The sequence below is a fragment of the Protopterus annectens genome, chromosome 2.part0 (genome assembly GCF_019279795.1).
Source record: "Protopterus annectens isolate FY-2018-M chromosome 2.part0, PAN1.0, whole genome shotgun sequence".
NCBI lineage: Eukaryota > Metazoa > Chordata > Ceratodontiformes > Protopteridae > Protopterus > Protopterus annectens.
Window position 1 is genome coordinate 1,720,472,304 of NC_056728.1, and position 27,104 is coordinate 1,720,499,407.

A 27,104-nucleotide genomic window follows, 5' to 3' on the forward strand; every position below is an offset into this window, starting at 1 on the left:
GTTGGCCTGATTAACAAAGTCTTTGGTCCTGCGTCAGTTGCTGTCCCTTCTTCCATGATGTCAGGTCATCAGGGGTATAAAACATACAGCCGATACCATTACATCAGTTTTTCTTGCCCCAGATGTCAGGTGCCCCCCAAAGGGGGAGCAATATATATATATATATATATATATATATATATATATATATATATATATATATAATTTAAAACATAAAAATATACCTCCAAACAAAAGCAAATACACCAAAAAGGCTTTTAAGCATAGTAAAAGAAAGGAGAGGTATAGTAAAAGAAAAACAGGGGGCTGGAGGGTGGGTAACCAGGACTGTAACACTGAATACACTCAAACATCTACATTGATGGTAAGTGTACACAACTGTACTATGTTCTTCGTGTTTCACTGTTGCAGTCATTACATTTGGGTAGAATCCCAAAGCTATGGATGGGAGGATGGATTTATACAGCATTAGGAGCAGCTATAAGGCCCTGCAGGACAGCAGTGGCAAAGCCAGCTCTGGATTTAGAGAAGAGAGGTAAATGGTAATGTTTGGTGATCGTATGAACTGAGCTCCAGGTAGCAGCTTCTAGAATGTCTCTGGTAGGAACCCCTCTGAGAAAGGCTGCAGAAGTAGAAGCAGCCCTGGTGGAATGAGATCTGATCCCCTTGGGGATAGGTTTACCATAGTGCATATAGCAGAAACGAATACAATGACTTATCCATTTGGAAATAGTCTGTTTTAAAATAGCCTTTCCCTCTGACCCTGCAGCAAATGCCACCAATAGTTGTTCAGATTTTCTTAGCGATTTTGTCCTGTTTAAGTAGAATCTAAGTTGTCTGTGTACATCCAATGAATACAGAATCTGCTCACCCTTGTTCTGTGGATTGGGAAAGAAAGTTGGCAGATGAATGGTCTGATTAAGAGCCACACTGGATACCACCTTAGGCATGAAAGATGGATTGGTCCTGAGAGCCACCCTGCCCGGATGAAAAATAATGAAAGGCTCCACTGCCACAAGAGCCTGTAATTCTGAAATCCTTCTAGCTGAAGTGACTGCTAAAAGGAAAGCTGTTTTCCAGGAGAGAAATTTTAGGTCTGCAGTAGCAGCTGGCTCAAAAGGAGGGAGAGTGAGTTTTTCCAAAACAAAATTGATGTCTCATGCAGGAGTTGGTGCTCTTCTGGGAGGTCTTAAATTTTTGGCCCCTCTGAAATACTGCTTTAGCAGAGGATGAGAGAAGAGGGGAGGTTCTGTGTTGTAATGAGCTGAAATGGCAGAGGCATGGATTTTTATGGAAGAAAAAGACAGGCCCTTGTGATGCAACTCAAGTATTGCAGAATATGAGGAATATTGGGCATTGCTGTGCTTATTCCTTGTGATTGGTTCCAGGCACAGAATCTTTTCCATTTGTCAGCATAAGATTTTCTAGTACTAGGCCTTCTAGCCTCCAAAATGACATCCATCACAGGTTTGCTGAGGAATTCCTGCCAGATATGCCCCCCAAGCATAGTCTGATGCTTCTGTAGTTAGGGTTTGGGCGGCAGGGGGTGGAGTGAATGGCAGTCCCTTGTTTTGGTGGCAGGCCTTTGCCCACCATAGGAACTCTAGTTGCAGGCAAGGTATGAGAGGAATCATTGTTTCCAGGCTGTGGCAATGTTGACTCCATAAACTTTTTAAGTACCACTGCAGTTTCCTCATATGCAGTCTTGCATATGGAATTAGAAGAATGGAGGAGGCCATGAACCCCAAAGCTTGCAGAATTTGTCTTGCAGATAGCAGGGTTTTTGTGGCCACCTGTTTGAAGTAAGTCACCAATTGAATTTGCTTTTCTGGCGTAAGGTAAGTCATCTGGGCAGTTGTATTCAAGCTTGCACCCAGGAATGTAATTTTTTGAGAGGGTACCAGTTGTAATTTCTTTTTGTTTATGGTGTACCCTAGACAAGTCAGAACCCTTTTTACAAATGCCAGATGCTTTAGAAGAATGTCCTTCTTTTCTGCCTGAATTAGACAATCGTCCAGGTATAGATATATTTGAATATTTCTTTGCCTGCAAAATGCAATTACTGGAGCCAGACACTTTGTGAAGACCCTGGGCACAGTAGATAAGCCAAAGGGCAGTGCAGAGAACTGGCAATGCAAGTAGCCTGCTTTGAAGCGGAGGTATCTTCTGCAAGATTCCCAGATTGGGATATGCAGGTAAGCCTCTTTCAAGTCTAGAGTTACCAACCAGGCATCTTTGCCTAGCACAGGTAGTAACTGTTGAAGAGTCAGCATCTTTTATTTTGGAATGTCCAGAAATGTGTTTAGAGTGGATAAGTCCAGAATTGGACGCCATGATTTGTCTTCTCTGGGTACCAGGAAAAGTCTTGAATATAATCCTTGTCCCTTTTCCTCTTCTGGTACTGGTTGAATAGCCCCCATGTTCATGAGGGACAGAACTTGTTTCTGGGCCTCTGCCCACTGATTTGGGGGCAGATCCGGCCATCCATTTGGGATTGGCAACGTGTGGAAATGAAATCTGTATTCCTGGGATACTATGAATTGCCAGTTTTCCCCCCAAAGGGGCGGCTAAAAGGTAAGTGCTTGGTGATTGTAGACGGAAGTCATTGAGACTGTTTACCATAGGGAGGTGCCTTGTTGTTTCCAGATTTGCAGGTGGAGGCACCCTATTGTTTTGTTCTAAAAGTTCCTTGTGACTGAAACCTGGGGCCTTTAGAATGTCTTGATTTGACTTGAGTGGCTCTCGAGGGGACTGGAAAGGACCAGTTCTTAGTAGGCCAGTGCCTACTAAATCTTGGAGGTTGCACTTGTAAGAAATCTTTCAGTTTGCATAGATTTAGCTTTATCTTCCATCATTTTTAACACTTCTTCAGCCTTATTACCAAAGAGACGGTCCTGTTGTAAAGGAGCATCCAACAATTTTGCTTGAACATGGTCAGTGAGAGTTTGCGCTTTGAGCCAAGCATGCCTTCTTAGCACAGATCCAGTTACAGCAGCCCTGCAAGAGGCCTCCAAGGAATCAAAACTACATTGCAAAGTAGGTTTTTCAACTTGTTCAGCTGAATGTAATAAATCCTGCAAATCTTTATTTTCCACACAGAAAGATGAACTTCATTTTCTGTTTAAGTAGTCCATGATATGCTGTTGATATTTAAGCATATGAAATTGACAGTTTAAAGCCCTGATTGCCAAGGTTGCAGACGTGTAAACCTTCTTACCCCATCTATCCAGCGCCCTGGAATCTCTATCAGAAGGGGTAGGATTTTTAGCAGTAGAGGCCTTAATGCCCTTGGGACCCTGAGAAATGGTTTCAGGATCAGCAGTAGGATTTTTGAAAAGGAATTTGTGGGAATCAGGAATCCTGTAGTATCTGTCTGGCTTACTAGGAGCCGGAGGCAGAGAATCAGGAGTCATACTAGATTCTGAAAAAACATCAGCAACAATGTCTAGAACAGGAGGTATAGCCAAAGGCCTATGTTGAGGAAGGAGAGGAAAATCCCTAAGTCTCTTTTTAGATTCAGAGAAATCCTGACTTTCCCAGTGGAAATGTTCCCTTAAGGCGTGTAAAGTTTCCCCAAAAGAGAAATCCTCAGGGGGGAGAAGCAGAAGGAATGGAATCTTCTGTGTCAGAGTCCTCATAAGTAGGTATAGATAAATCATGTTCAGTAGAAGAATCAGAAGAAATAGAATCCTGATCAGAAGATTCATAATCAATATCTTGCCTAGGCCTCTTAGCAGGAGGGGGTTGGCTACCCCTTATCAAGGTAATTAAATCTTCAGCCATTTTGATCACTTGTTTTTTAGGCATAGGGGCCTGCACACATGGCCCAAGCATCGTTTTTTTAGACATAGAAGTAGATTTTGGCCTTAGTTTTGAAGATGGTGTCGGTTTAATATACAAATCTTTAGGCCTGAAAACACCCTCAGAAGCCGGTGCCTGCACAGCGGCTCCAGACCCATCTAAGGTAGAGACATCCGCAAGTTCAATACTTAAAGCATCTCGCTGCATACTGGACTCCGAATGGGTCTCAGTAGAGGCCTGCGAATCAAAAGTAGCAGGCATCAGGGGCTGCGAAAGCACCTCACTGAGTACAGGCGAACTAGCAACTGACTTAGGAGAAGCATCGTCATCAGTTTTGGACCTCGACGGCCTGTCTCTGTCTTTTTCTTTGCGTTTTTTAGGTATTCCAGTAGTCGGATTGCTAACAGACGTCATTTCTGGATAGTTAAATCTTGAGCCAAAATATTTAGAAGCAAAAATGTACCGACGTTTAATAGTGCGTTGATTAAATCTAGCACAAAACCGACAGCAAGGCACGGTATGATCAGGGCCTAGGCAAGGAATACAGTACAAATGAAAATCCTTATGAGGTATTTGCTTCCCACAAGTAATGCAATTATTAACTTTTACTAACATCGGTAAGGAGCAAGAAAAAGTTTCCCGGGGTACTTAACTTTTAGTTGAAGACTTCGGTTCTGAAACTCGAAAACGAAAATTTCAGGAGTCGGCCAACCAGCACTTGCGAACTGCTTCTGCTTCGGGCACCGCGTGGCAAGAAAGACTGATGTAATGGCATCGGCTGCATGTTTTATACCCCTGATGATCTGACGTCATGGAAGAAGGGACAGCAACCGACACAGGACCCAAGACTTTGTTAATCAGGCCGAATGAGGGCAACCTGCCAGCAGATTATCCAAATGTAATGACTGCAACAGTGAAACACGAAGAACATCCACGTAGTTCATGTGGATGTGGGTACAACAAAGCCTGAGAGAGCTTGCTTAATCCTTACTAGTTATTCTTTAACCCTAGAAGTGGCAAAAAAGAATACAATTCATTAGCCCAGGTTCAATCTAAGATACACTCTGGAGCTAGAAGGCTCACACTATGCAGCATGGTCAGTGGTTTGCTCCAAAAGTCAGACTCTGTCCCAAAAATAGGTGCAGGGGTACATCCTTTTCACTGTCTCCTGCTCATTCTTTACCAAAAGTGAAACTCACCATTAGAAAGAGGACTTAAAGTCTTCCACTTACATATACGACCTGAAAATCTGCCGGGTCTCTGACCCTACTACAGCCTCCTGCTCCATTATTTTTATGCTCACTCACTCTCTCTCCCAATGGTTTCACAGATGGGACTCTTTTTTTAATCCTGAGTTGCCCCCCAACATTTACAGCAATGCTGTGAACACTGAGATAGCCCATATGGTTTTCTCTGTTTCCTCCAGTAGGTCAGGTTGCAGAGTTGTCACTTATGGGAAGACTTCATGTGTTCTTTCTCCACGCTAGAGAAGCAACTCCTGGATGGGTACTATAGTGATTTTATGGCTGACTAACAAAATAAAAGGTCTAAGAAAGTCAACATAGTGCAGGCACTGAGTGTTGGAACTTTCCAGACAAATCCTAATACTATATTTAGATAAGATCTAAAATGCAACAGCATCAAAGAACTGAGAATCAAGAGGTCAGATGCATCCTTCGAGTCCTGTGCAGGAACACCAGAGCATACATTAGCACAAGCAGATATGCCACCTGATATGGGAGGTAAAAATGTAAGACAGGATATAGAAAGCTTCTGAGGAAAAACAGATCAGCTTTTATCCACTGCAGAGGACTCCTCAAAATAAGATCATTGTATTATCACATGCATTGACTCACTTATAGAATCTAACCATCAGAAACTTTAAATTATACAATAACTCTATTTCATAGGTTCATAGGTTCATATGTATTTCAAGCATTTTCCACTGCTTTAGCTGAATGAAATCACTGCATACCTGTCAGTGGTACTATACGTTTTTTTTTAATAAAGTTCTACTCAGCTAAGAGTTTCCTTATCTTGGTCAGCTCTGTGGTGTATAGGAATGAAGCAAGTATGACCCAGATGACCTTGTTTCAGTTAGTGGACTGGCTGCTGGAGGAGCACATGGTGGGAGGGAGAAATGAAGAGTAAACTTTGCCTGTTCACTTCTCTCTTTCTCTCTGGGGAAGAGATGGGTTCATGTTTGGGGGTGTGGGGTAGGAATGAACATTTGGTAGGGATTAGAGACACTACCACACCATGCTCCACCTAGGAGTAGAATTCAACACTAGGAATGTCAGAGCACAGGTGGGAATTTCCTCAGAGGCCCAGTTATTTCCTCCATTTTGTCATCACACTACTGAGCACAGTTTGAATGTTACCATACAGAATTCCCATCAAAGCCAGTAATATGAGCTGTCTAACATCCTTCTAGTGTAGTGCAGAGGTCATCTCCTGGGAAGGACTCCTCCCCCAAAAATAACAAATGTGTACTGCCACAGTTATGCATGAGGAGCCAGCTCAATGAAGCAGCTGAGGACCCGAAATCAGTAACAGTCTGGAAGGAGAAAAAAAAAACTCTTCTTGCCCTACTCTTCATTCACACCTATGGCTTATATCTTCTAACATGAAATTCTTCACGTCTTTTACCCTACACCTTTAGAACTTTCTACTTGACTATTCTCTTCTTGATATATACAGGCTCCCCTATCCCACTTCAGAGCAGAACTATAACATTTGTCTACAAGTAACTTGCATCTTTTATTACTTGGAAAGGCAGTGATATCCCTTTGGCACTGGACTGATGACATGACTAAACACAACTTTTGATATTTAAAAGATCTAAGGTCTGGAGGATTTCTTCCTGGGCCTCCACTGAAAATAGGCTCTGTCCCAGTCGGGCTTTCCTGGTCAACAAATGTTAAATAAAATAAATAAGTTACATGCTTTGGTTAAAATCTGTATCCGGCTACTGCTGTCTTCCTCTTTGTATCCTTTGTTTTATGGAATTTAATTTACAATTAGCTGCTGAATCATCTTTATTTATTTAATAATCAGGTGTGTGTGTGTGTGTGTGTGTGTGTGTGTGTGTGTATTCAAACACAACCTTATTTATTATCTGGTCAAGGATGATATTTAATTTGTCATGTTTGTCATAATGTATATTTGTTATATTCATATAGTCATAGCTGAAAGTTTCTAGGCTAGTCCACTAAGCCAGTTAAACAACTCAAGAAAAATGCTGACAGAAAATGAGTAGATGAATAAATGAGCACATCTCTGAGTAATGGTAATTAAAATATATAATACAGTATTTGTGTAAGTACGTACACAGAATAATTGCCTGGCATACACTCACATGGCTCAATATTGGCGTGATCCATTTTTATTCACAGTGGGTCAGAATGGAAATATTATGAGAGCAGTGAATATGCTGCACCAACCTGCTTTTCTGATGTGGAGATATCTAGGCTTTGCTTGACTTTCTCCAAGAAATCGTGAGAGTTTCTGAAAGTTTCTGCCACACTCTTCTGATGTTGAATGAGGAATTCCAGATCCTGTCCAATTTCTCTTTCTTCTGTTGCTGTAGGCAAGGGAAAATGTATGGTCCTGAGGTATTTCAGAAAATTAAAAGAAAACTTCTAAATCTAGCTGTATTAGAGCAGTGATCTTAATGTGTCGATATGTATTTTTTTCTCTTCCTGACAACAAATAAACTAGATCTCTGTCCATATCTCTAAAATCACTGCCAGGCTGAATCACTTCTCTTCTCTTACATTGTAAAGACGTACTTAAAGGAAAAGAGAAGTTATGTACTCACCATAACATTCCATCTGAGTTGTTGCTCTTCATTTGTCTTCAGCCTGTGGGCACTTGGATCCAGCACAAATCCGACTCGGCTACATTTCCAGCATCTGATCTGAGCTCCAAGCTCCTCCCTACCCATAATGCCCCTGTCTCCCTCCTCCCTTCAGATCGAGTTTGCTGCTAGCCAAGCATCCCAACTCAACCTAAGACCTTCTCCCATAACAATAGGTCTCCAGAAGCATGAAGAGGAGAACAAGGGGATGCCAACATCGTGACTATATCTCTCCTGGTCAGGCCACCACACAGCCCACGTAAGGCAGGGGGAAGGAGGGAGGGATGGTTGAAGACAAATGAAGAGCAACAACTCAGATGGAACGTTATGGAGTGTACATAACTTCTTTATCTGAAGTTGTTGTCTTCATTTAGTCTTCAACCTGTGGGACAGAGTCCCCAGCTACTAAATACCTGGGCGGCTCTCATGGAAGGATATTCTGTAGCACAGCAGAGCCAAATGATACCCTGTTCATGGATAGAATGTCCAACTTGTTGTGTGAAATCAAAGTATGTGAAGAGGCCCAAGTTGCAAATATCATCCAATGAAACTCTGGACCAGAAGGCAGCTGAAGTAGCCATAGATCAAGTGGAATGCACCTTAACATGATCTGGCAGGGATAAATCTCTAGTTAAATATGCCAGGTTAATGCACTGGGAAATCCAATGAGCAATGGTGACCTTCATTACTGGTTTCCCTAAAAAGGGCTTAGAATAGGAGATAAAGAGTTGGTCAGACTTCTGGAAATATTTAGTCCTATGCAAGTAAAAGTGTAACTGTCTATGAACATCCAACAAGTGCAGTTTGTACTCTCCCTTATTCTGAAAATTTGGGAAGAAAACAGGGAGATTAATTACTTGATTAATGTTTGATTGCGAAGCCACTTTGGGAAGAAAGGAGTGGTTAGTGCACAAGGACACCCTGTCCTTATGAAAGATCAAATAAGGAGGGTTGATCGATAAAGCCTGAAGTTCCAAGACCCTTTTAGCTGAAGTAATGGCAACTAGGAAAGCTGTTTTCCATGACAAGAGCTGTAGATCCACTGAAGCTGCAGGCTTGAAAGGGGACGAGACCAGAGCTTGCAGAACTAGCGTAAAGTCCCAAAGAGGCGTTGGGTCCTTAATCGGTGGCAGAATTAAAATGGTACCTCTCAAAAAGGCTTTGTAAAGCTTAGAAAAAGCCAGATAAGCCGTATTATTGCCTACATGAAAATTAGATATAGCTGCCAGTTGAAGTTTGACCACAGAAGAGTTGGTGCTTTGATGAAAAATGCTTGTCAAAAATTCTAGAACCACCAGAACTGAAGCAGCAAAAGGGTCTAGATCAGGCTGAGATGCCCAAACAGAAAAAAAAATGCTTCCACTTCCTGGAATAAACCTTCCTGGTAGAAGATTTATGAGCTGCAACCAATATATTTTTGACTGGTGAAGATAGCCTGGGAGTCCTGACTATCATGGGAAGTGGAGCAGCCAAGCTGTAAGCTTCAGACTGACCAGGTCTGGGTGAGGTATCCCTGAGGGATGGGAGATGAGATCCAAAGCCGGATCTAATGTCCAGGGCAGACACACTACATGAGACTACAGAGAAGGGAACCAGATGTGGCGAGGCCAAAATGGGGCAATGAGGATGAGAGAGCTCCCCAGCCTGTGAGCTTTCTGAAGGAATTTTGGGACTACAGGGAGAGGAGGATAAGGATACAGGAAACCAGACAGCCAAACATGAACCAGAGCATCTCTGGGGGCTTCCCCATGAGGGGGGTTCAGAGCGAAAAGCTTGCTGCACTTCGCATTGGAAGGAGAGGTGAAGAGATCACAGCAAGGCTGACCCCACTTGAGAAAGATCTGTTTCGCTACCAAAGGATTCAAAGACCACTCATAAGGAGTCAGGATAGACCTGCTGAGCCTGTCTACTAGAATGTTGGACCTCTCCAGAATGTGTGTTGCCACCAGAAAATGGCCAGTGGACATCACCCACTCCCACACTCTCGTGGCTTTGCAACACAGGGGATAAGAACTGGTTCCCCCTGTTTGCTGATGTACCAGGCAGTCGACATATTGTCTGTCTGGATGGCAATTATCCCAAGAGGAAGATGGGCATGGAGAGCTTGCAATGCTAGGAGCACCACCCTCATCTCCAGGATGTTGATATGCAACTGAATCTCATGGGGAGACCATGTGCCTCGGACTGTCCTTCCCAAGCAATGCCCCCCCATCTGAGTAGGGAGATGTCCATGGTCATTGTGGCCAAAGGGGCAGGTAGAATAAAGGGACGACTCAGAAGAAGATACTTGGAACGAATCCACCACAGAAGAGAATCCCTGCATGCTCGGGATACGCGAATAAGGTGAGTCAATGGAAGATCTAGCAGTGACCACTGAACTGCAAGGGTCCACTGAAGTACCCTCATGTGCAACCGGGCCATGGGCATGAGGGTGATCGTGGCTACCATGGACCCCAATGCCCATAAGACCAATTCTGCTGTTGGCGATTGAGCTTGAAGGATATACAAGACATGAATTTTCAGGGAGTGGATTCTGTCTGAGGTTAGGAAAACCTTGGTTCGAATTGTGTGCAACTGAGCTCCGATGAAATTTTGAACTTGAACTGGAGTCAGTAGGGATTTCTTGAGATTGATGGTTATGCCCAGCTGGTGGGTTATTTGAAGAAGGGAATCCCTTGCTTGGCAGAGTCGTTGCCTGTAAGGGGCAGAGAGGAGCCAGTCATCCAGGTAAGGGAAGACCTGGAAGCGCTGCAGTTGCAGGTGAGCCACTACCACTGCCATCACTTTGGTGAACACCCTGTGGGCTGTGGTGAGACCAAAGGGGAGTCCTCTGAACGGATAATGATTGGCCCCCAGCTGGAAGTGGTGGAACCTCCCAGAGCACCTGTGCATCTTGATGTGGTAGTATGCATCCTGAAGGTCGACCAAGCACATCCAGTCATTCTCCTGCAGGAAGGCCAGGATAGACTGAACAGTGACCATCTGGAATTTTGTCTTGGCAACTGACAGATTTAAGGTAGAAAGATCCAGAAAGTGTCGTCCCCCATCTTCTTCGGCACAAAAAGAATCTGGAACAGATGCCTAATCCAGACTGGTCTAGGGGATGGCCTGGATGACTCGCTTTTCTAGCAGCTTTGCAATGTCTAGTGCTGCCTCCTCCCTTTCCGCAGGTGGAACGTCTGAGAGGTGTTTGGGTGGGAGAGGTGGTTGAATCAAGGGGATTGAACAGCCTCTGGATATGATCTGCAATACTCAACGATCATCTGTGATGGACTCCCAAGCTGTTGGGTGTAGCAAGAGGCATCCCCCGACTGCCTCCAGAGCCAAGCAGCCAGGCAACCCTTCAGGGATGCTGCACGGGTTTGTACAAGAAAGTTTCTCAAGACCTGTGATTCCTTGGACCCCCTCTGCCTCGGGGGCAGTGTCTATTGACTCCCCCTCTGCCTCTAGGGGAAGGTGAGTCCTGACCATCCTGGGAGTAGCCCTGAGATTTCCAGAACCACAACTTCTTTGCTGCCTGCTGATTCCTTGAAAAGGTTCACTGAGGAGTCGAGAAGCGGATTCCAATGGCAGAGTCTTCCTATCATTCTCGCTCTGGACTACAGTGCTGCATACTGACTTCCCAAAGAGGGTGGAACTGTCATATGGGGCATTAGTAAAAGACTTCTTAAAGGGTTCCAAGAAGGCACAAAGCCAGAGCCAGGCATGACATCTAATGGCAGCGCCTGTCCCAGAAGCTCTAGCGGCACCCTCAGTAGCATGAGAGAGGAGCCACATAGAGGGGATAGCAATTGACGTGAGGGTGGCCATCCAAGAGGAGAAAATCTTCTTGTCCTCTGCCGACATGGACCCTGGGGTAGGCTCAGTGACCTCTTTGACTAGATCTCACTGGAGTCTAATTATGTGTGCCATATAGTTCAGCACACATACCAACCTTGCTGAAGCATACACCCGCTTCCCAAAATGGTCCATCGTCCTGGACTCTCAGTCTGGCGGATGGACCATGGAGCACTCCTGTGTGAGCTCCTTTCTGGTGGCTGCTGCGACCACCATGGCATCAACGGGGCATCCCTTGGTCTAATAAGTCCTGTCTGACTGTGCACTCAGTACCTCCTCAGGGCGTTTGGGTATCAGCTCCACTGTGTCGGGCTGCTTCCATGCCCAAGATGTAATCAGATCCACCAGTGGATCTGTGGGAGGGGACACCCAGGATGTTGAGGGTCCTGTGACAAATGCCTCCAGGAACACCAACTCGTCCAGGCTGGGCTTCTGGACAGGCCACCCCCTTTGCTAACGAAGGATCTTCACGATGTCTCTGAAGAAGACATCTTCGGGGGGTGACCAAGTGGAACCCTCCCCTTCCTCCAAATCAGTATCCTCCATGAGGGACTCCAGTGGGGAGTCCAAGTGCCTCCTTTTGCACATATGTTTTTGAGGAACCTTTTCAGGGGGGAGTCTCTGAGGAGGACTCAAAAACATCAATCTGTTCCCATGTGGGAACCTCCTAGGGCAGAGAGGCAGCAGGCTGTCCCTGAGTGACCAGGATGGCGGAATCCAGACCAGACACAGAGGGAGCCAGGACAGACTCCAAGTACAAAAGTATCACGTTGGATCTAGTGCCGAGGTCACAGGTCCGAGCTAGTAGGAGCTGAGCCACTCAGCGTAATGGCTGGAGTCGAGGTACAGGGTACCATCGGTGCCGACCCCTCAATGCCGAACGGCCTCAGACCCAAATACTCCAAAACCAGGGGTCAGATCAGAGAAGGAGTGATCGGGACAAAGGCAGACTGCATGCCCAAGCCCCTGAGGGGGAGGGGGCAGGTAAGACTCCCATCTGAATGTGTGTGCAGATAAACTTCTGCATCGTCCTGTCCACCTTGGCTTCAGAGAGGCTGCGGGTGGACCTAGAAGAGGAAGCCACCAACACCCGTTTTGAGAGACGGTGTGGTGAACCTGAAAGTGGTGAGCGGACCCAAGACACCTCCAGCTCCAGAGAAAAACAAGGGGAATGGAGCCAGGGAGAACCCACTCCGGCAGCTGGGTGGAATTTAACCTAGCGCTCTGCCTATGCACAGCAGTCTGGGGACCGTTTCCTCTGTCAGTCTCAGTACTTGCGTTTCCACTTCTCTCCATCCCCAGTCCTCTTAGCAGGAGGTTGAGTCCCAGAAACTGGGGTGGTAGAAGCATAAGAGGCAGCAGAAGCCACTGAAGCAACCGGAACCTCCGCTGGAGGAGGCGGGTGGAGACACTTAAGGATGAAGTTATTCCTCCTGTCAGTCAATGCACAGAGATTGAACTCCATGCAGATCAAGCAGGAGGAATCGAGGTGAGCCACCCCTAAACAAACTACGCACACAGTGTGGCCATTAGGCGGGGGGAGCCTATGGCCACACTCCGTGCACTTTCTAAACCCAGGTTTGGGCGTCTCTGCCGTAAGGAAAGAGCACGTAATCCAAACAATCATACACACACACACACACACACACACACACACACAAGGCCTGAAAAGGGAAAGGAAAGCGGGAACATTTTTTTTTATAAGAAGTACCTGATGCCTGAGCGCCAAGTTAGAAAGGTGAAAGGGGGAGATAGGAAAGTGTGAAGATAAGAAGTTAGGACAGTAAACTACAATTTACCCAAAAACAGACGCTTAGAGCCCAGATCACGATGTGAATGCTAACATGGCAAACAAGACCTGGGGGGGAGGAAGGAGTCAGGGGCATTATGGGTGAGGGAGGAGCTTGGAGCTCAGATCAGATGCTGGAAATTCCGCCGAGTCGGAACTGTGCTGGATCAGAGTACCCACAGGCTGAAGACCAAATGAAGGCAACAACTTCGGATCAAATGTTACATATTTGTAAGTAGGTCCATTCTCTTTAATTAACAGGACTGATGCTTAGGGACTTTAAACTGGTAAACCCTGTCAAGGCTGATAGGTACCCTGTCCCTTTTCTTCATTCAGAAGGCATACAAGTCTGTCCATATCATTAGTTCTAATGCTGAGCAGTGAGGAGAAGAAAGCAAAGGAGCAAAGGAAATGACATACCAGACTAAACAAACTAAAGGTGGGGTATAGCGAACAGTATGCTATAGAGCATGGAACTTTTTCTTACAGATAAGAAAGTTACATACTTAACATAATAATAGATCTACAAGAATGGGTCCATCCCCTGTAACTCTCAGAGGACAAAGTCGCAAGCTCTTCTTCTGGATGGATCCCGGAGCACATACCCTTGATAATTGTAGCCCCAAAAACAGACCTGAATCAGGACATAAGATCCAGCTTATAGTGTTTTGCAAAGGTTTTTAGAGAAGACTACCTAGCGTCTGTATAAACAGCATCTATGGCTGCATTTTTGAAAAGGGTGCTGAGGTAGTTATAGGTCTAGTAGAGTGAACAACAGCAACTTGTAGCAATAACTTGTTTTACTTAGAGGAAATTTTGTACAATCAGACAGCCATCTATCAAGGGTACATTTGGAAACTTTATAGCCAAAAGAGTTACAATACATGGAAACAAAAAGCTTGGCATCTTTACAAAAGGACCCGGGTCTGTCAACATGACTTAATTAAGCATTATTTATTGATTTACATTACACTGACAGGTTTGTTGATGAATATCAATGCAGTGTAGATAATAATAATCCCTATAATTATGGCACTCTTGGAAAAAAACATGTCTGTGTATTTACTGCTTTAGATTTGACTCAGTTGTAAATTTAGGCATAAAAGAAATGTTTGGTTCTAACAGTAACCCTATCTTTGTGAAAGACCAGATATGAACATTCAACAGAATGCGCATGAAGTTAAAAAATCCTTAGAGCTAAAATAATACCTATCCAGAGAAGGGTCTCCCCGATAAGATATTTCAACTTTGCAGTAGCAGAACAAGCAGAAGCCTCAAACAGAGCTCAAGTCAGTTTTTCCAAAATGAAATACAAGTCCCAGGAAGGTACTGGATCTTAGGGAATACTACAACAAGAAGCTGTCCTTGTGAATGGCTTTCCACACAGACTGTACAAAAACCCGCATTTTTTTTTTTTTTAAAATGAAGTAAAATGATCAACTGCATGAAGAAAAACTGCAACTGTGTTTTTCTGCAGAGATGGGTGAAAACAAGAGAAAAAAGTCTGCATAGGGCATGAAATCATTTTACTGAAGAGATACAGCAACCTGCACACCGTAAAATGTGAAAGACTCTGTGACCTTCTCTCTGTAGGAAAAGGCAGAGAGAAACACACACTCATTGATAGTTATCAAGGCTGAATTACCACGTCCTGACAGTCAATGTATTGCTTCATTCAGTTTGGGGAAATGTTGTAGTTTAAACTTTGATTGACAGGGAAGTAGCATCAATGCCTCGAAATGGAAACTGGTTTGAAACAATTGTGCTAATTGTATATCGCTCAGTGTTGACCCATTCCAAGACATACCCTCCCCATTAATTCAGGTAATAATGACCCTCTGCTTGGAAGACTCTGGGGCTGACATTTTCAATTACTGCTTGCCTGGATACTGTAGTTTAAGGACTCATTTTACTCTACACCAGTGAATTCATTTAGTTATTGGTTTTGCTCATTTTATTCTGCGTTTTAGGTAATAACAGACAAATTTCACTAACTCTTCAAGCTAGAGATTAGTTAGAAATAGCTAAAATGCTATTTTCTAAATATCACCACTCTGTTCAAACATGTTATATTTCTATATACAATAATATACCTTGTCTCTATTTTAATACTACATTACTTAATTTCTTTAAAAATTAATTGTATTTAATTGAACTTTATGGTCGCTGTGGAAACTTTAGCACTGTAAAACACTGAGATCAAAATGAGGTGGGTGAGGGCCTCGAAAGCTACCGCTTATAACTGCTCAGGAACTCTTACTGAGGACCTTCACTGGGTGTGTCAGGTCTGGGCCATTTTCGACGGCAGTTGTATGTACTTTGTCATGTACACAAAACTTACTTACCTACACATTTATTTATGTTTCCTTTTGCTTTTTTTTTTCTCTATTTATTGGAAGAGTGGTGCAGACTGGAGGACTCTAGCCCCTGCCTCTCACATACTACTTGATGTCAGTAATGTAGATTTAAAGCCCTTACTCCTGAGCCACCAGACAAACTTTCATAGAAGCTAGAAAATTAGAATCTTGTCCTTAATTTAAGTTTGAAATGGCAATCATATAGGTTCATAGGTTCATACTAGGCTATCTGCCCTAGGGCATTTATAAGCCTAGCCAGAGTGTGTTTGGCTTTCGCCACCCATTTTAAATGAATTTTGCTATGCCCTTTTTCGAGGTTAGTATACTGTGCCTCTGTCTAACAGTGACACAGAAGTGATACCCGGGGTAAACCTACAATCTCCCATCCACTCATCAAGATTCCTCTTGAAGAGAGTCAATGCAGCACTCTGCCTAACCTGGACTGGGATTTTATTCCAGAGTGAAGGGAGCCTCTGGGTTATGAATCTGTCCCTCCAGCATGTCCTATTTATTTCAGTGCTGAGTTTCAAGTCTCTCGAGCGCGTAGCTCGATGGGATTTGGATTTTCTGAGGTGCAGCATGTCCATTAATTTCCGGGTTGGACATGGCTTTATACGTCAGGCACAGATCGCCTCTGAGCAGGCGGTATGCCACTGAGTAGAGATGGAGTTTCTTTAACTGGGCAGCATATGGCATCTGTTTGAGCGCTTTGATCCTCTTGGTGAGGTACTTTTGGGGTCTTTCCAGTTGCTGCAGGTGTCTGGTAAGGTACATCCCAAAAGAGGCATTGTACTCAATTATGGGCCTGATGAGTAAAGAGGCATGATGACCTCCCCTGATCTAGATGTGAATCCCTTCATGATTAGGTGGGCTATATAAAATGTTTTTCTAACCACTTTGGCCACGTGGTTTTCAAATGAGAGATTGCTCTCAACTTGGGTCCCCAGGTCCCTAATTACTTCTTCCGTACTTAACGGATTACCATCTATGTGGTAATTTGTGGGCACTTTGTTTTTGCCAAAGGGGATGACTATACACTTTTTGGCATTTAGCTTGAGGCCATGGCTCTGGCACCAGTTGTCTGTTTCTATGAGGCCCTTTTGTAGGATGCTTGTGTCGGCTGGAGAGTTGATTATGGCACCTAGTTTGCAGTCATCTGCGAACTTGGTCAGCCACATTCCTTCCGTGTTGGCCTGTACCTCCGAGAAATATATACCGAACAAGAGACGTCCCAGGACTGAGCCTTGTGGGACGCCATTTGTAACTGGTTTGGAGTCTGACATGGCTCCAGCAATTCTAACCATGTGGGTTCTGTCCTTGAGCCAGTCTGCAACCCATCTAATGACATAGGGGGTTTATATTTAAGCTGGTGAGCTTATCTATAATGCCCGAGTGGGGTACTGTATCGAAGGCTTTTGCGAGGTCCAGGTAGGCTGTGTGGACCACCTTCCCCTCGTCAATGGCCTTGGTGACTGTTTCAAAGAAATCGACTAGGTTTAAGAGGCAGGATCTGCCCTTAACAAAACCGAACTGGGTAGGATCCAGTGTCTGTAGGTCCCCAATAGCTTTATTTATGAGGTCCATGATGATCCTTTCCATAGCTTTGCAGACCAAGCTAGTCAGGCTTATGGGGCAATAGTTTCCAGGATCCGTTGAGGCACCACCTTTGTGGAGAGGATCCACTGTTGCTGTACGCCACTCTTTGGGTACATATCCTGTAGTAAGGCTGAGACTGAACAGTAGTTTTATGTTTGGGTTTAGCTCTTCTTGGAGTTCATGTAGGATGCAGCCCGGGACACCGTCTGGTCCCATTGATGCTGTGTTTTTTGCTTTGGAGAGGGCAGCTCTTATCTGAGCATCTGAGATGTCAGGGGGGCAGCACTCTGCTGGGATAGATATTTGCTCTTTTGGTGGGGAGGGGGGGAGTTTGTGCTGAACCTGTTAGCTAGGATGTTGGCAATGTCTGTGGGTTCGGTGTATTTTTTGTCATTTTGGACTAATTCTGAGCATATCTGGGAATTCCCACCCAGGTTCCTAACATAACTAAAGAAAGCCTTGTGATTATCCTTAGTGTCCTGTGCAATTTTTCTCTCGCAGCTGGCCTTAGACGATTTTATGAGTGCCCGTAGTTTTTTGCTAATACTGATCAGAGATGCCTTCCCTTTTTGGGATTTGCTCTATCATGTATTAGCTTCCTCCTTCTATTGTATAGTTTGTTTATGGCTGGGGTCCACCAGACAGGACGCCTGCCTGTGGAGGATTGGGTCTTGGTTTTATTTGGGATTGCATGATCCATGCATTCCTGAAGGTGTTCATAGAATGCGTTTATAAAGGATTCTGCGGTCTGGGCCGTATTTTCCACAGGCCAGGGGGCTTTGAAGGATTCCACCTCGGTTTTGAGAAGTGCGAAAATTGCTTTAGAGAAGTTTTTCACTGTGGTTTTCTGGGCAGGGGATGGGGTCGGGATGTGAATATCCAGTGAGATTAGTTTATGGTCTGATCTTACCAGTGAGGGATACACTTCTGGTCTGGATCATAGAGCCCCCATGTTGGTGATGATCAGGTCCAGTATGTTTTCCCCTCTTGTGTGAGTGTACCTTAACAGACAAGTAACTTAACCCAGTTTCAAAATGTGTAATAGATACTCAAGGACTGTGGGCATAACAGCAAAGAAGTGGCCTAGGCCATTAGGCCATTCTTGCCTATTCCAAGAAGCATGTCAATTTTACCTGTAAGTCTTGCAGTGTTTGAAGTGTCAGTATGACTGCTCTCACTTCCAGTACACTGATGCAAAGGGAAACATGCAGTGATATCCAGACACCCTGTACTGTCTGGCCAGTGAAATTCCCTACCACAGGGTGAAGGTGCTCAGGCTGACTGCAGCCATGTAAAGGGTAGGTAAAAAAGAATGATGAATGAAACATTGTTGGTGTCCATCCACTGTATTAAATGGTTACAGGTCTGAAGCTCAAGAACATCCACATTCTGAGATCACTGGATCCAAAAGGTCTGCCGGGAACTGTCATGTGGAATCTGTCATGATGACAGACCATAAGTAGAGCTGCTGTCAATAGACCTATCACCATGAAACATACACATGTTGTGGTTATGGGAGATGTACCAAGCACAGAATTTTTTTTATCTGCAAGTGAGTGACTTCCATCTGTGGACAGTGTCTAGATTGCAGCCTACAAATGTAAGAATATAGCCAGACTGTTCCCAAAGAATGGCAGAAGCTAATCAGAGACTCCCTCCTTGTTATAGTGGGAGCAATTAGGAAATGGCTAGAAGAGGGCTAACTTTGAATCAAAGCCAATGCCAAGACTAACGAATTCCAAAACAGGTTCTCTGTAGATGCAAGTGTACTGCAACTACAGACATACATTTGATGAACACACTGTGGAATGAGGTGAGACCAAATGGAAGAATCTAGAATTGATTGCTACTAGGTATGAGCCTGAAGTGCAGATATTTCCTGAATTCAAGATTTTATGTAAAGGAAGGTATCTTGGAGGCCCAAATAACACATCCAATCACGTTCTGCAAGACAAGAAAAACTGTTTGCAAAGAGACCATTAAAAAGGTTTCTTTGGGAGAAATATGTTAAGTCCACTGATATCCAAAACTTGCCTGAGGTCTTTTATCTTCTATGACATTGGAAAGAATCTGGAGTAATATCAGGACCCTTTCTTGTTTGAAGAGACCTCTTGGATCGCTATTCTGTTTAAGAGGCTTAGGACCTCTGTATGTGATGCTTTTTTTTTTTTTTTTTTTTGATGGGGTGGGATGCGTAGCAGAAGAGGGGATGGGAATACTGGGGTTGAAAAAAAAAAGCATCTTATAAATCTTGGATACAGTGTTCCTCATTCATGTGTCTATTGTTACTACTTTCAACACTAAGAGGCAAAGGGACAAAACAACCCTCAAATGCATCTAGAGAGGTACAATCAGACAAAGTCTCAGAGCTACTAGTAATCAAACTGTTACTGTCTGAAGACTGGCAAGACCTCCTTTTCCTTAGAAACTGCCTTGGTTATTTCCAAACTGTTGTTTATTTTGCTGTTGCCCACCTATGAATCATATCTGTATACAGCAGTTTTGTTAATCCATCACCTTCAATCTATTTGCCAGTGTAATCCATCAATAGTATGAATATTGGCAGGATTAGAGATGAACCTTGATACACACCCACTCACACTGGGATCCCCTCTGGGAGTCCAAACACTATTCTAACTTGTGACATTGGAGCCTCGTACACAGCCTGCACTAATTCTGCCAGTGCTTCTGGAACTTAAAATCATTGCAGGATGGCCCAAATCATCTTTGCTTCTGCAAACCTAAAAATGTCCAGTGGGAGTCTATCATATCTAGCTTCTTCTCGATATGTCTCACTGTGGACTTCCAAGATGATTGTACAATAATCAACAGCTTAAATTCAGCTCTCCCTGTGTGAGAAAAGCAACTGAGAGGTAAGGGCTAGTAATTCTGCCACTTTTACTAAAATTCAGTACTGACTGGATGCCAGCTAAGAAGAAACACAGCATGAAAGGCAATCAACTAGAAAAGGTGACGAGAAAACACTGACTAGGAAGAATCCTGCAGATGTTTAGCAAAAAGCAGTTCAAGCTCCTGCTTTGATACAAGAGATGGCTTCTAGTACTTTATAGAGGAAAAAATAAATCAAACGTGCTCAGAGCTGATTAAAATAAATGAAACACTGAAGGAGCATACCAACTCAAAAAACAAAAGGCTGGAAAATGCAAGAAGCTTTAAGCAGCTTTTTAGATGAAATGATAAAACTGCAAAAATCAGAGGGTGAAATACAGAAAAGGCTGGCTGAGTGTGAGATTGCTTAAAAAGAGTTCTTTGAAAAATGGTAGTGTTAGAGAATAGCACACAGAGAAAACCTGAGATTTTCTGCTGTACCAGAGAAACAGGAAGGAATCAAATGTATTAATTTTATGAAAGTACAAATGAACAGCTGGACTTGTATTCCACAGCAGGATTTGTTAAACGAAATTGCACATCATGTATATGCTCCAAACCTGGCCATGAAAGATGCAATCATACCAGCAGAAAGAGTTGCTTCTTACAAACCTTTGGCAAAAGAGTAAAGTATTACAAATTGGAGACAGTAGGATGTTTGTGGGAAATGAATATTCACTGCATACCAGGCAGAAGGGAAACATATTTATCTCAGCAATCGGGGAATGTTGAGAGACAGGTGTGAGGTTCTAGCAGTTGCATTCAGTTATCTTCAGAATATATTTCCTGGAAGATTAAAATCATTTTTGAAGCATAACAGGTTAAGCAGGAAATACAACAGTTTGTCCAATAAAAAGTGAGCCATCAAACAGAAGAGGACTCTGCTTCTCATTCTTCTGATAATAAAGCTCATAGAAACTTTACCAGTGAAACCTTTTCTAGTGTTCCAAAGGAAAATGCTTGCGAGACAGAAAAAAGCACAGGAGATGACTAGAAGAATCAGGAATACCTTGGACTTGAACCAGCATCTGAGGTTGGGAGAAGCAGATGGAAGACCAACAACACTGAAATTAGTGAATAAATGTGAGACTATAAAGCATCAGATGCATTTGTGAAATATGGCTTTACAAGAAAAAGTGGCTGACAAAGACTGGACTTTTGCTAACTTTGTTAAACTTGTGGGGGGAATGAAAGGCATATACTCCACTTCATGTCAATGTTTGGAAGGACACTAAATGGGGAGTAAAGAGTAACTGCAAGTAAAAATGTTTGTTCTTAATATTTGTATAAAACATTTCATGATATAAATTGCGTATTATATAGTAAAGCATTTTCTGTGATTGTACGTGATAAAGATACTAAAGTAAAGAAGCACTTTTTTTCTTTTCTTAGTTTTATTAAAATGTAGGCACTGCAATCCAGAAAGAGAAGAAAAGATGGGCAAAACTGTGTTTAAGTTAATATGCTGTAATCTTATCTTGGGCTGCTGAGGTGGGGGATAAGGTGTAAAAGCACAATAATTATAAAAAATGTACAATTCAAATGTTTTTTCTTACTTTGCATAAGGGACTGTCTGGATTAGTGCCCTTGGCTTTATCTAATAAGTTTTTTTGTGTATGCATGTGGTCTCTAAAATAACAGAACACTGCGAATACAATGAAATGTTTTCCTTTAGTAAATACATGTTTTGTGTGAGTTGAGAAGCCTTCTCATGTTTCCATACAGACAAGATGACTACAGGAACAGGCAATAAATCTCAAGAGTTATGGACATTGGATTGAAAATAGCATAGAAATAAAAGAAAGAGTGATATGGTTAAGAAGTAACAAGAATTATTTAGTGGGACTGACAAATGTTAAAGTATTGCAGAAAAGGGGGAATTTCACAGAACAAGAGGAGCAACTGCAGAATGCTATGCAGAAAATAAAGGACTACCTCATTAATATACATGAGTTTAGAATGATTGCTGTTAAGCACATGTTTTTTGATAATAACACCACAGCATAAAAAACTTTTAGAATAATACCTCAGGCAACAGAAAGTAGAAAGGGCTGTTGCCAACCTTAGGGAGCCTATAACAAGGAAGATAACAAAAGATGATGTAGACGTGATAGAAATATTTCAGAAATTTTATATAAATCTGTATAAAGCAAAGAAATATAGATATCAAGAAAAGATACAAATGGAAATGTTTATGGAAAAATTAAATATGCCAAGGTTAGAGGTAGATGAGGCTCAATTACTAACAGGATAGGAGGAGATGAGATAAAAATGCGGACGTATAACCAATCCACAGTAAAGTCCCCAGAAATATATAGCATTCCTGTGGACGTTTGGAAGCTAGAACGGAAAAAAAACTGATAAAGATCCAGAAGGTTTTGTTTAACAGTATTTTAAGAGGAGGAGAAGTAGCAACATCCTGGAAGAAAGCAGTGGCGGCTGTAATACCTAAAGAGGGTAAAGCCCCATCACATCCAGCTTCATACAGGCCCATTTTAATCCTAAACCATGATTATAAAGTGTTTATGTCTATAGTGGATAAAAGAATGGTAAAAGTGATGCCAAACTTGATAGATATGGATCAGTGTGGTTTTGTGGAGGGCAGACAAACATTTGACAGTATTAACAAAACGCTGATGATCCAGAGGGAAGCAGAATGTAAGAAAATACCACTGTTGTTGGTAGGTCTTCATGCAGATAAAGCATTTAACAGAGTAAGCTGGGACTTTATGAGTAGGGCAATATTTCCTGATAAAATTATGAGGTTGATTAGGAGGATATATGAGGGATTGGAGGTGAAATTTAAAGTGGGTATGTTACTGTCTGATAATTTCTTCTTGAGAAAAGAAACCAGGCAGGGGTGTCCTCTTTTTCCTTTGTTATTTGCATTATATTTAGAACCATTGGCAAAGAAAATAAGAGACTCAGAAATTCAACGATATAATTGGTATGGTAGTCAAGAAAAGCTGGCTCTGTTTGCAGACGAAATTATTTTAGACCTAATAAAACCAGAAAAGGACATTTAAGTGATGTGGAACATTTTGAGACAGTTTCAAATCTTTTCAGGATACAAAATTAATGAAGCTAAAACAAATGCAATAGCTGTAAATTATGTACCCACACACAAATTGGTTCAGCAATATCCATATTTAGGGGGACATGATAAAATTAAGTACTCAGAAGTATGGGGTGAAAAATGATTCCAGTGTGGCAGCTAAAGATATGTGGGAAGAGACTAAACAAAAGAGAATACAAAAACTGAGAAATTGAAAGCTCTGTTATATGGCTTTGGATAGTAAGACACAAGCAGTTAAAATATTTTGTCCCTTTATTCTTACACATAGGTCAGACATACTTGTATCAACCAGAGGAGAAGTTGTGGACAGCAATTAATAAAAGAGCTGAAGGATTTTATCTGGTAGGGGAAGACGGCAAGAGTCAAGTGGGGTAAGCTGATTCTCGCAACAGAACCAGGTGGACTGGGATTATCCTATTTGAAGGGGTAATTCAGAGTTACACAGTTAAGGCTCCTAAACATAGTACAAGCAGAAAACTTGTACTATGGAAAGGGATGATAATGAAACAGATGGGAAGCTCAAGAAACAAGGAGATACTATGATTTTAGATGCAGAAGGTTAAGGAGAATAATAATAATCATACAGAATATTATATTCATAAAGCAGTAGAAAGCATTATAAGAACTAAGGCAACACAGGAAAGGAGAAAGGAGATTCTGCCGATAGGGATGACTGTAATTAGGGATACAGACAATAGTCAAGATGGGGCTGGAATTTGTTGGAGAAAACTGGCAAAGGAACCAAGGCACTGGGAGCAAATAACTAGAGATGGAAAGGTAATAAAATGGAAACATGATAAGAATTATTTGGACTGCAGGTTAGACATTGCCTTCCAGGTCAAGGATTGATATCAAAGTATAGTTTCATAGGTTCACAGATTAGTACAAGACTAACAGCCCTTGAGGGCCATTTTAAGCCTAGCCAATTACCCTATGTGAGAATCAAACCTTGCACCTTAACCATTATGCCAGGAGAAAGAACTAGCGGGTCCTAAATGAAAGACCAGCACTGCTAGAGTTTTTAGTAGAATATAGAACAGAAGCTGCTGTTAAAAAAGGAATAATAACTAGAGCATATAAAATATTGCATGATAACTATAAGAATCACACAGAGGAGGTTGGAAAGGATTGGGAAGAGTGATTGGATAAGCAATTCGCAAAGAAACACTGGGGAGATATATGCATCGCTCCCAAATATACAACATCTAGAAGATTTAGGATTTTTGCTTGGAAATGTTTACATAGGTATTTTTATACTCCAAGTAGACTCCAGAGAATTTTTCCTCAGGTAGACAGGAAATATTGAAGGTGTGATGGGGAAAAAAAGAGGTAATTGAGAACATATTTTCTTGCAGTATAATGAGGTGGCAGACTTTAAAGATTCCCTGAAGACTACTCTATCAGAGATATGGGTGAGCAAATTAGTGTATCTAGGGAAATTATTTTTCTGAGCTATGATACAGGAATTGCCAAGACATAGTAAGGCACTGCTGAGTCTAATTATGGTGGCTGCCAAACAAAGCAATTACGAGAAAATGAAAATGAAAATCAAAGTCTAACCCAACTGTACTAGAAGTGGTGAATATAGTAACAGAGATAAAGCAACTGGAAATGGGATCTTTAGAAAAGGGTAGGGGTAAATTACATAGAAAAAAATGAAACTGTGGGAACAACATATACAGAGGAGGAATGAGATTTAAAAGAAGGCAGGATTTGAATGAGCTATGTAACATTTAACTGACAATGATTAGCTAGATTATAAGTGATGTATAATGCTTGCAACTAAAATTATATCAATATGGTCTGTGATATATACTGCTTGCAACTAAGATTTATGTCAATATGGTTTGTTTTCATTTATATAAATGTATAATTGCCTATGTCATAAGTGATAATTTAACAAAGATGTTTCTTGTATAAAAAAAAAAAAAAACAAGACGAGAAGTTGTGGATTAATAAAGAGTTGAAGGATTTTATACAGGAGGGGAAGAAGGAAAGAATCAAGTGGGAAAAGTTGATACTCTACACAGTTAAGGCTGTTATACATAACAAAAGCAGAAAGCTACAACTCAAAGTGGAAAGAAATGATGATGAAGCAGAGGGGTAACTCAAGAAATAAGGAAAGAATGGAATTTTGGACACAGATCCTTAGGGAGAATAACAAAAGTCATGCAGAATATTATATTCCTAAAGTAGCAGAAAGTATACTAAGTGCTAATCTAACATGGGGATGGAGAAAGGAGATTCTGCTAACAGAAATGACTGCATTTAGGAGTACAAATAATGGGCAAGAAGGGGTTAGAATTGACTGGATAATGATGGCAAAGGAACCAAGGAAGTTGGAACAAATATTTAGACAGGGAAGCGTAATAGAATGGGAATCCCTATTAGGGACTGATAACAGACTATAAATAAAAAGAAAGGGATAGGGGAATCTTAAATGAAAGACATGCACATGATCGAGTTTTTAATTGAATCTAGCACAGATAAGGGGATAATTAGTAGGGCTTATAAAATACTGCATGATAACTATAGGAATCAATCAGAACAGGTCAGAAATGATTGGGATGAGAGACTAGATATGCAATTCACAAAGAAACAATGGGAGTACTCTGTCAGGAATACTGAGAAACCAAATGAGTGTAACTATGGAAATTATATTTTTAACTAGGATATAGGATCTGAATTACCTAGACATGGCAGGACCTTGTTAATTTTAATTCTGGTGGCTGTCAAGAAAAGCAATTACTAGAAAATGGAAATCAAAATGTAAACTAACTATACTTAAAGTAGTGACTATTGCAACAGAGATAAAAGAACAGAAATGTGGATCATTGATAAAGGGTAGGAGAAAATTATGTAGAAAAAATGGAAATTGTGGTAACAATACATGCAGAAAAATGTTTTGGGGGAGGAATGAGGTTTAAGAGAAGGCAGGAACTGAAAAATTATATAATGTTGTTTTGATTATATGATATATAATGCTATATGTGATGCATAACGTTTGTAAATGTGAACTTGTTGATATGATTTCATTACTTTTATATAAATCTAATTTTACCTATGCCACAAGTGATAATTCAATAAAGGTATTTAAAAAAATAAAAAGTTTGACAGGGGTGACTTCCCACTGGGGCATCTCATTGGCAGTACTGGATATAACCTGCACCACTGGCTCATGACATTGGGTACATATCCTCACAATCAAACAGACCAAGACTACAACTATTCACTGTTGCAAACAAGAAACACTACAGAGTTTGTGCTTGGGCTGCTGAAGGGATACTTTCACCATTTGTGCCAAAATACTGTGTGTGCAGCGTTACGTAGTACTATACTTAGAAAGCAGTTAAAGCAGGATGGGATCTTGTACGGCCTGCAATTCCCAGTATAACAGGTAAGTGTAATGGAGTCAGATGAGTTTCCAGCAGCAGGGGGATAATTGTACCAGACAGAGGTGGGCACAGTTTGCCTTAGCACTAGCAAAGAGGCAGCAGACTGCACATAACTTTACAACATAACTATACAAGTGCTAAGCAGTTACATACAGTGTAAATGATGCATAAAAAACATCAGATGTGTATAGCCATGCACAGTGCCACACTTTGCATCAGGCATAGGCAACCCAAGCAATAATGTACAAAAGGCAGGGCACAGATATCATTTACGAGGGTGGAGAACGGAGTACAGGAGTGCATGACTATAAAAAGAAAAACTGCTGTTATGATAAATGTTAGAACCAGTGTCTGTGAGGATGTCAAGAAGGGCCTGGCTCACTGGATGTATGTGATGTGCTGGGGCTGTGGTGGTGGTATGTTTATGTCTGCAAGGACAAAGCTTCAGCAGGTGTTGCAGCATTGCAGCTCAACCTGTTGGACAGGTCCAGGGCATGCATGACTG

General features: G+C 42.1%; 1 protein-coding gene across 1 annotated transcript in view; it reads right to left on the reverse strand.

Annotated features, from left to right (window-relative positions):
• Positions 1–27,104, reverse strand: part of ZBTB40 (zinc finger and BTB domain containing 40) — a 919,023-nt gene that overhangs the window by 750,120 nt on the left and 141,799 nt on the right. The window contains exon 3 of the mRNA XM_044060434.1: positions 7,245–7,384. Coding sequence (XP_043916369.1) covers positions 7,245–7,384 — 140 coding nt within the window. The remainder of the gene's footprint in view (positions 1–7,244; positions 7,385–27,104) is intronic.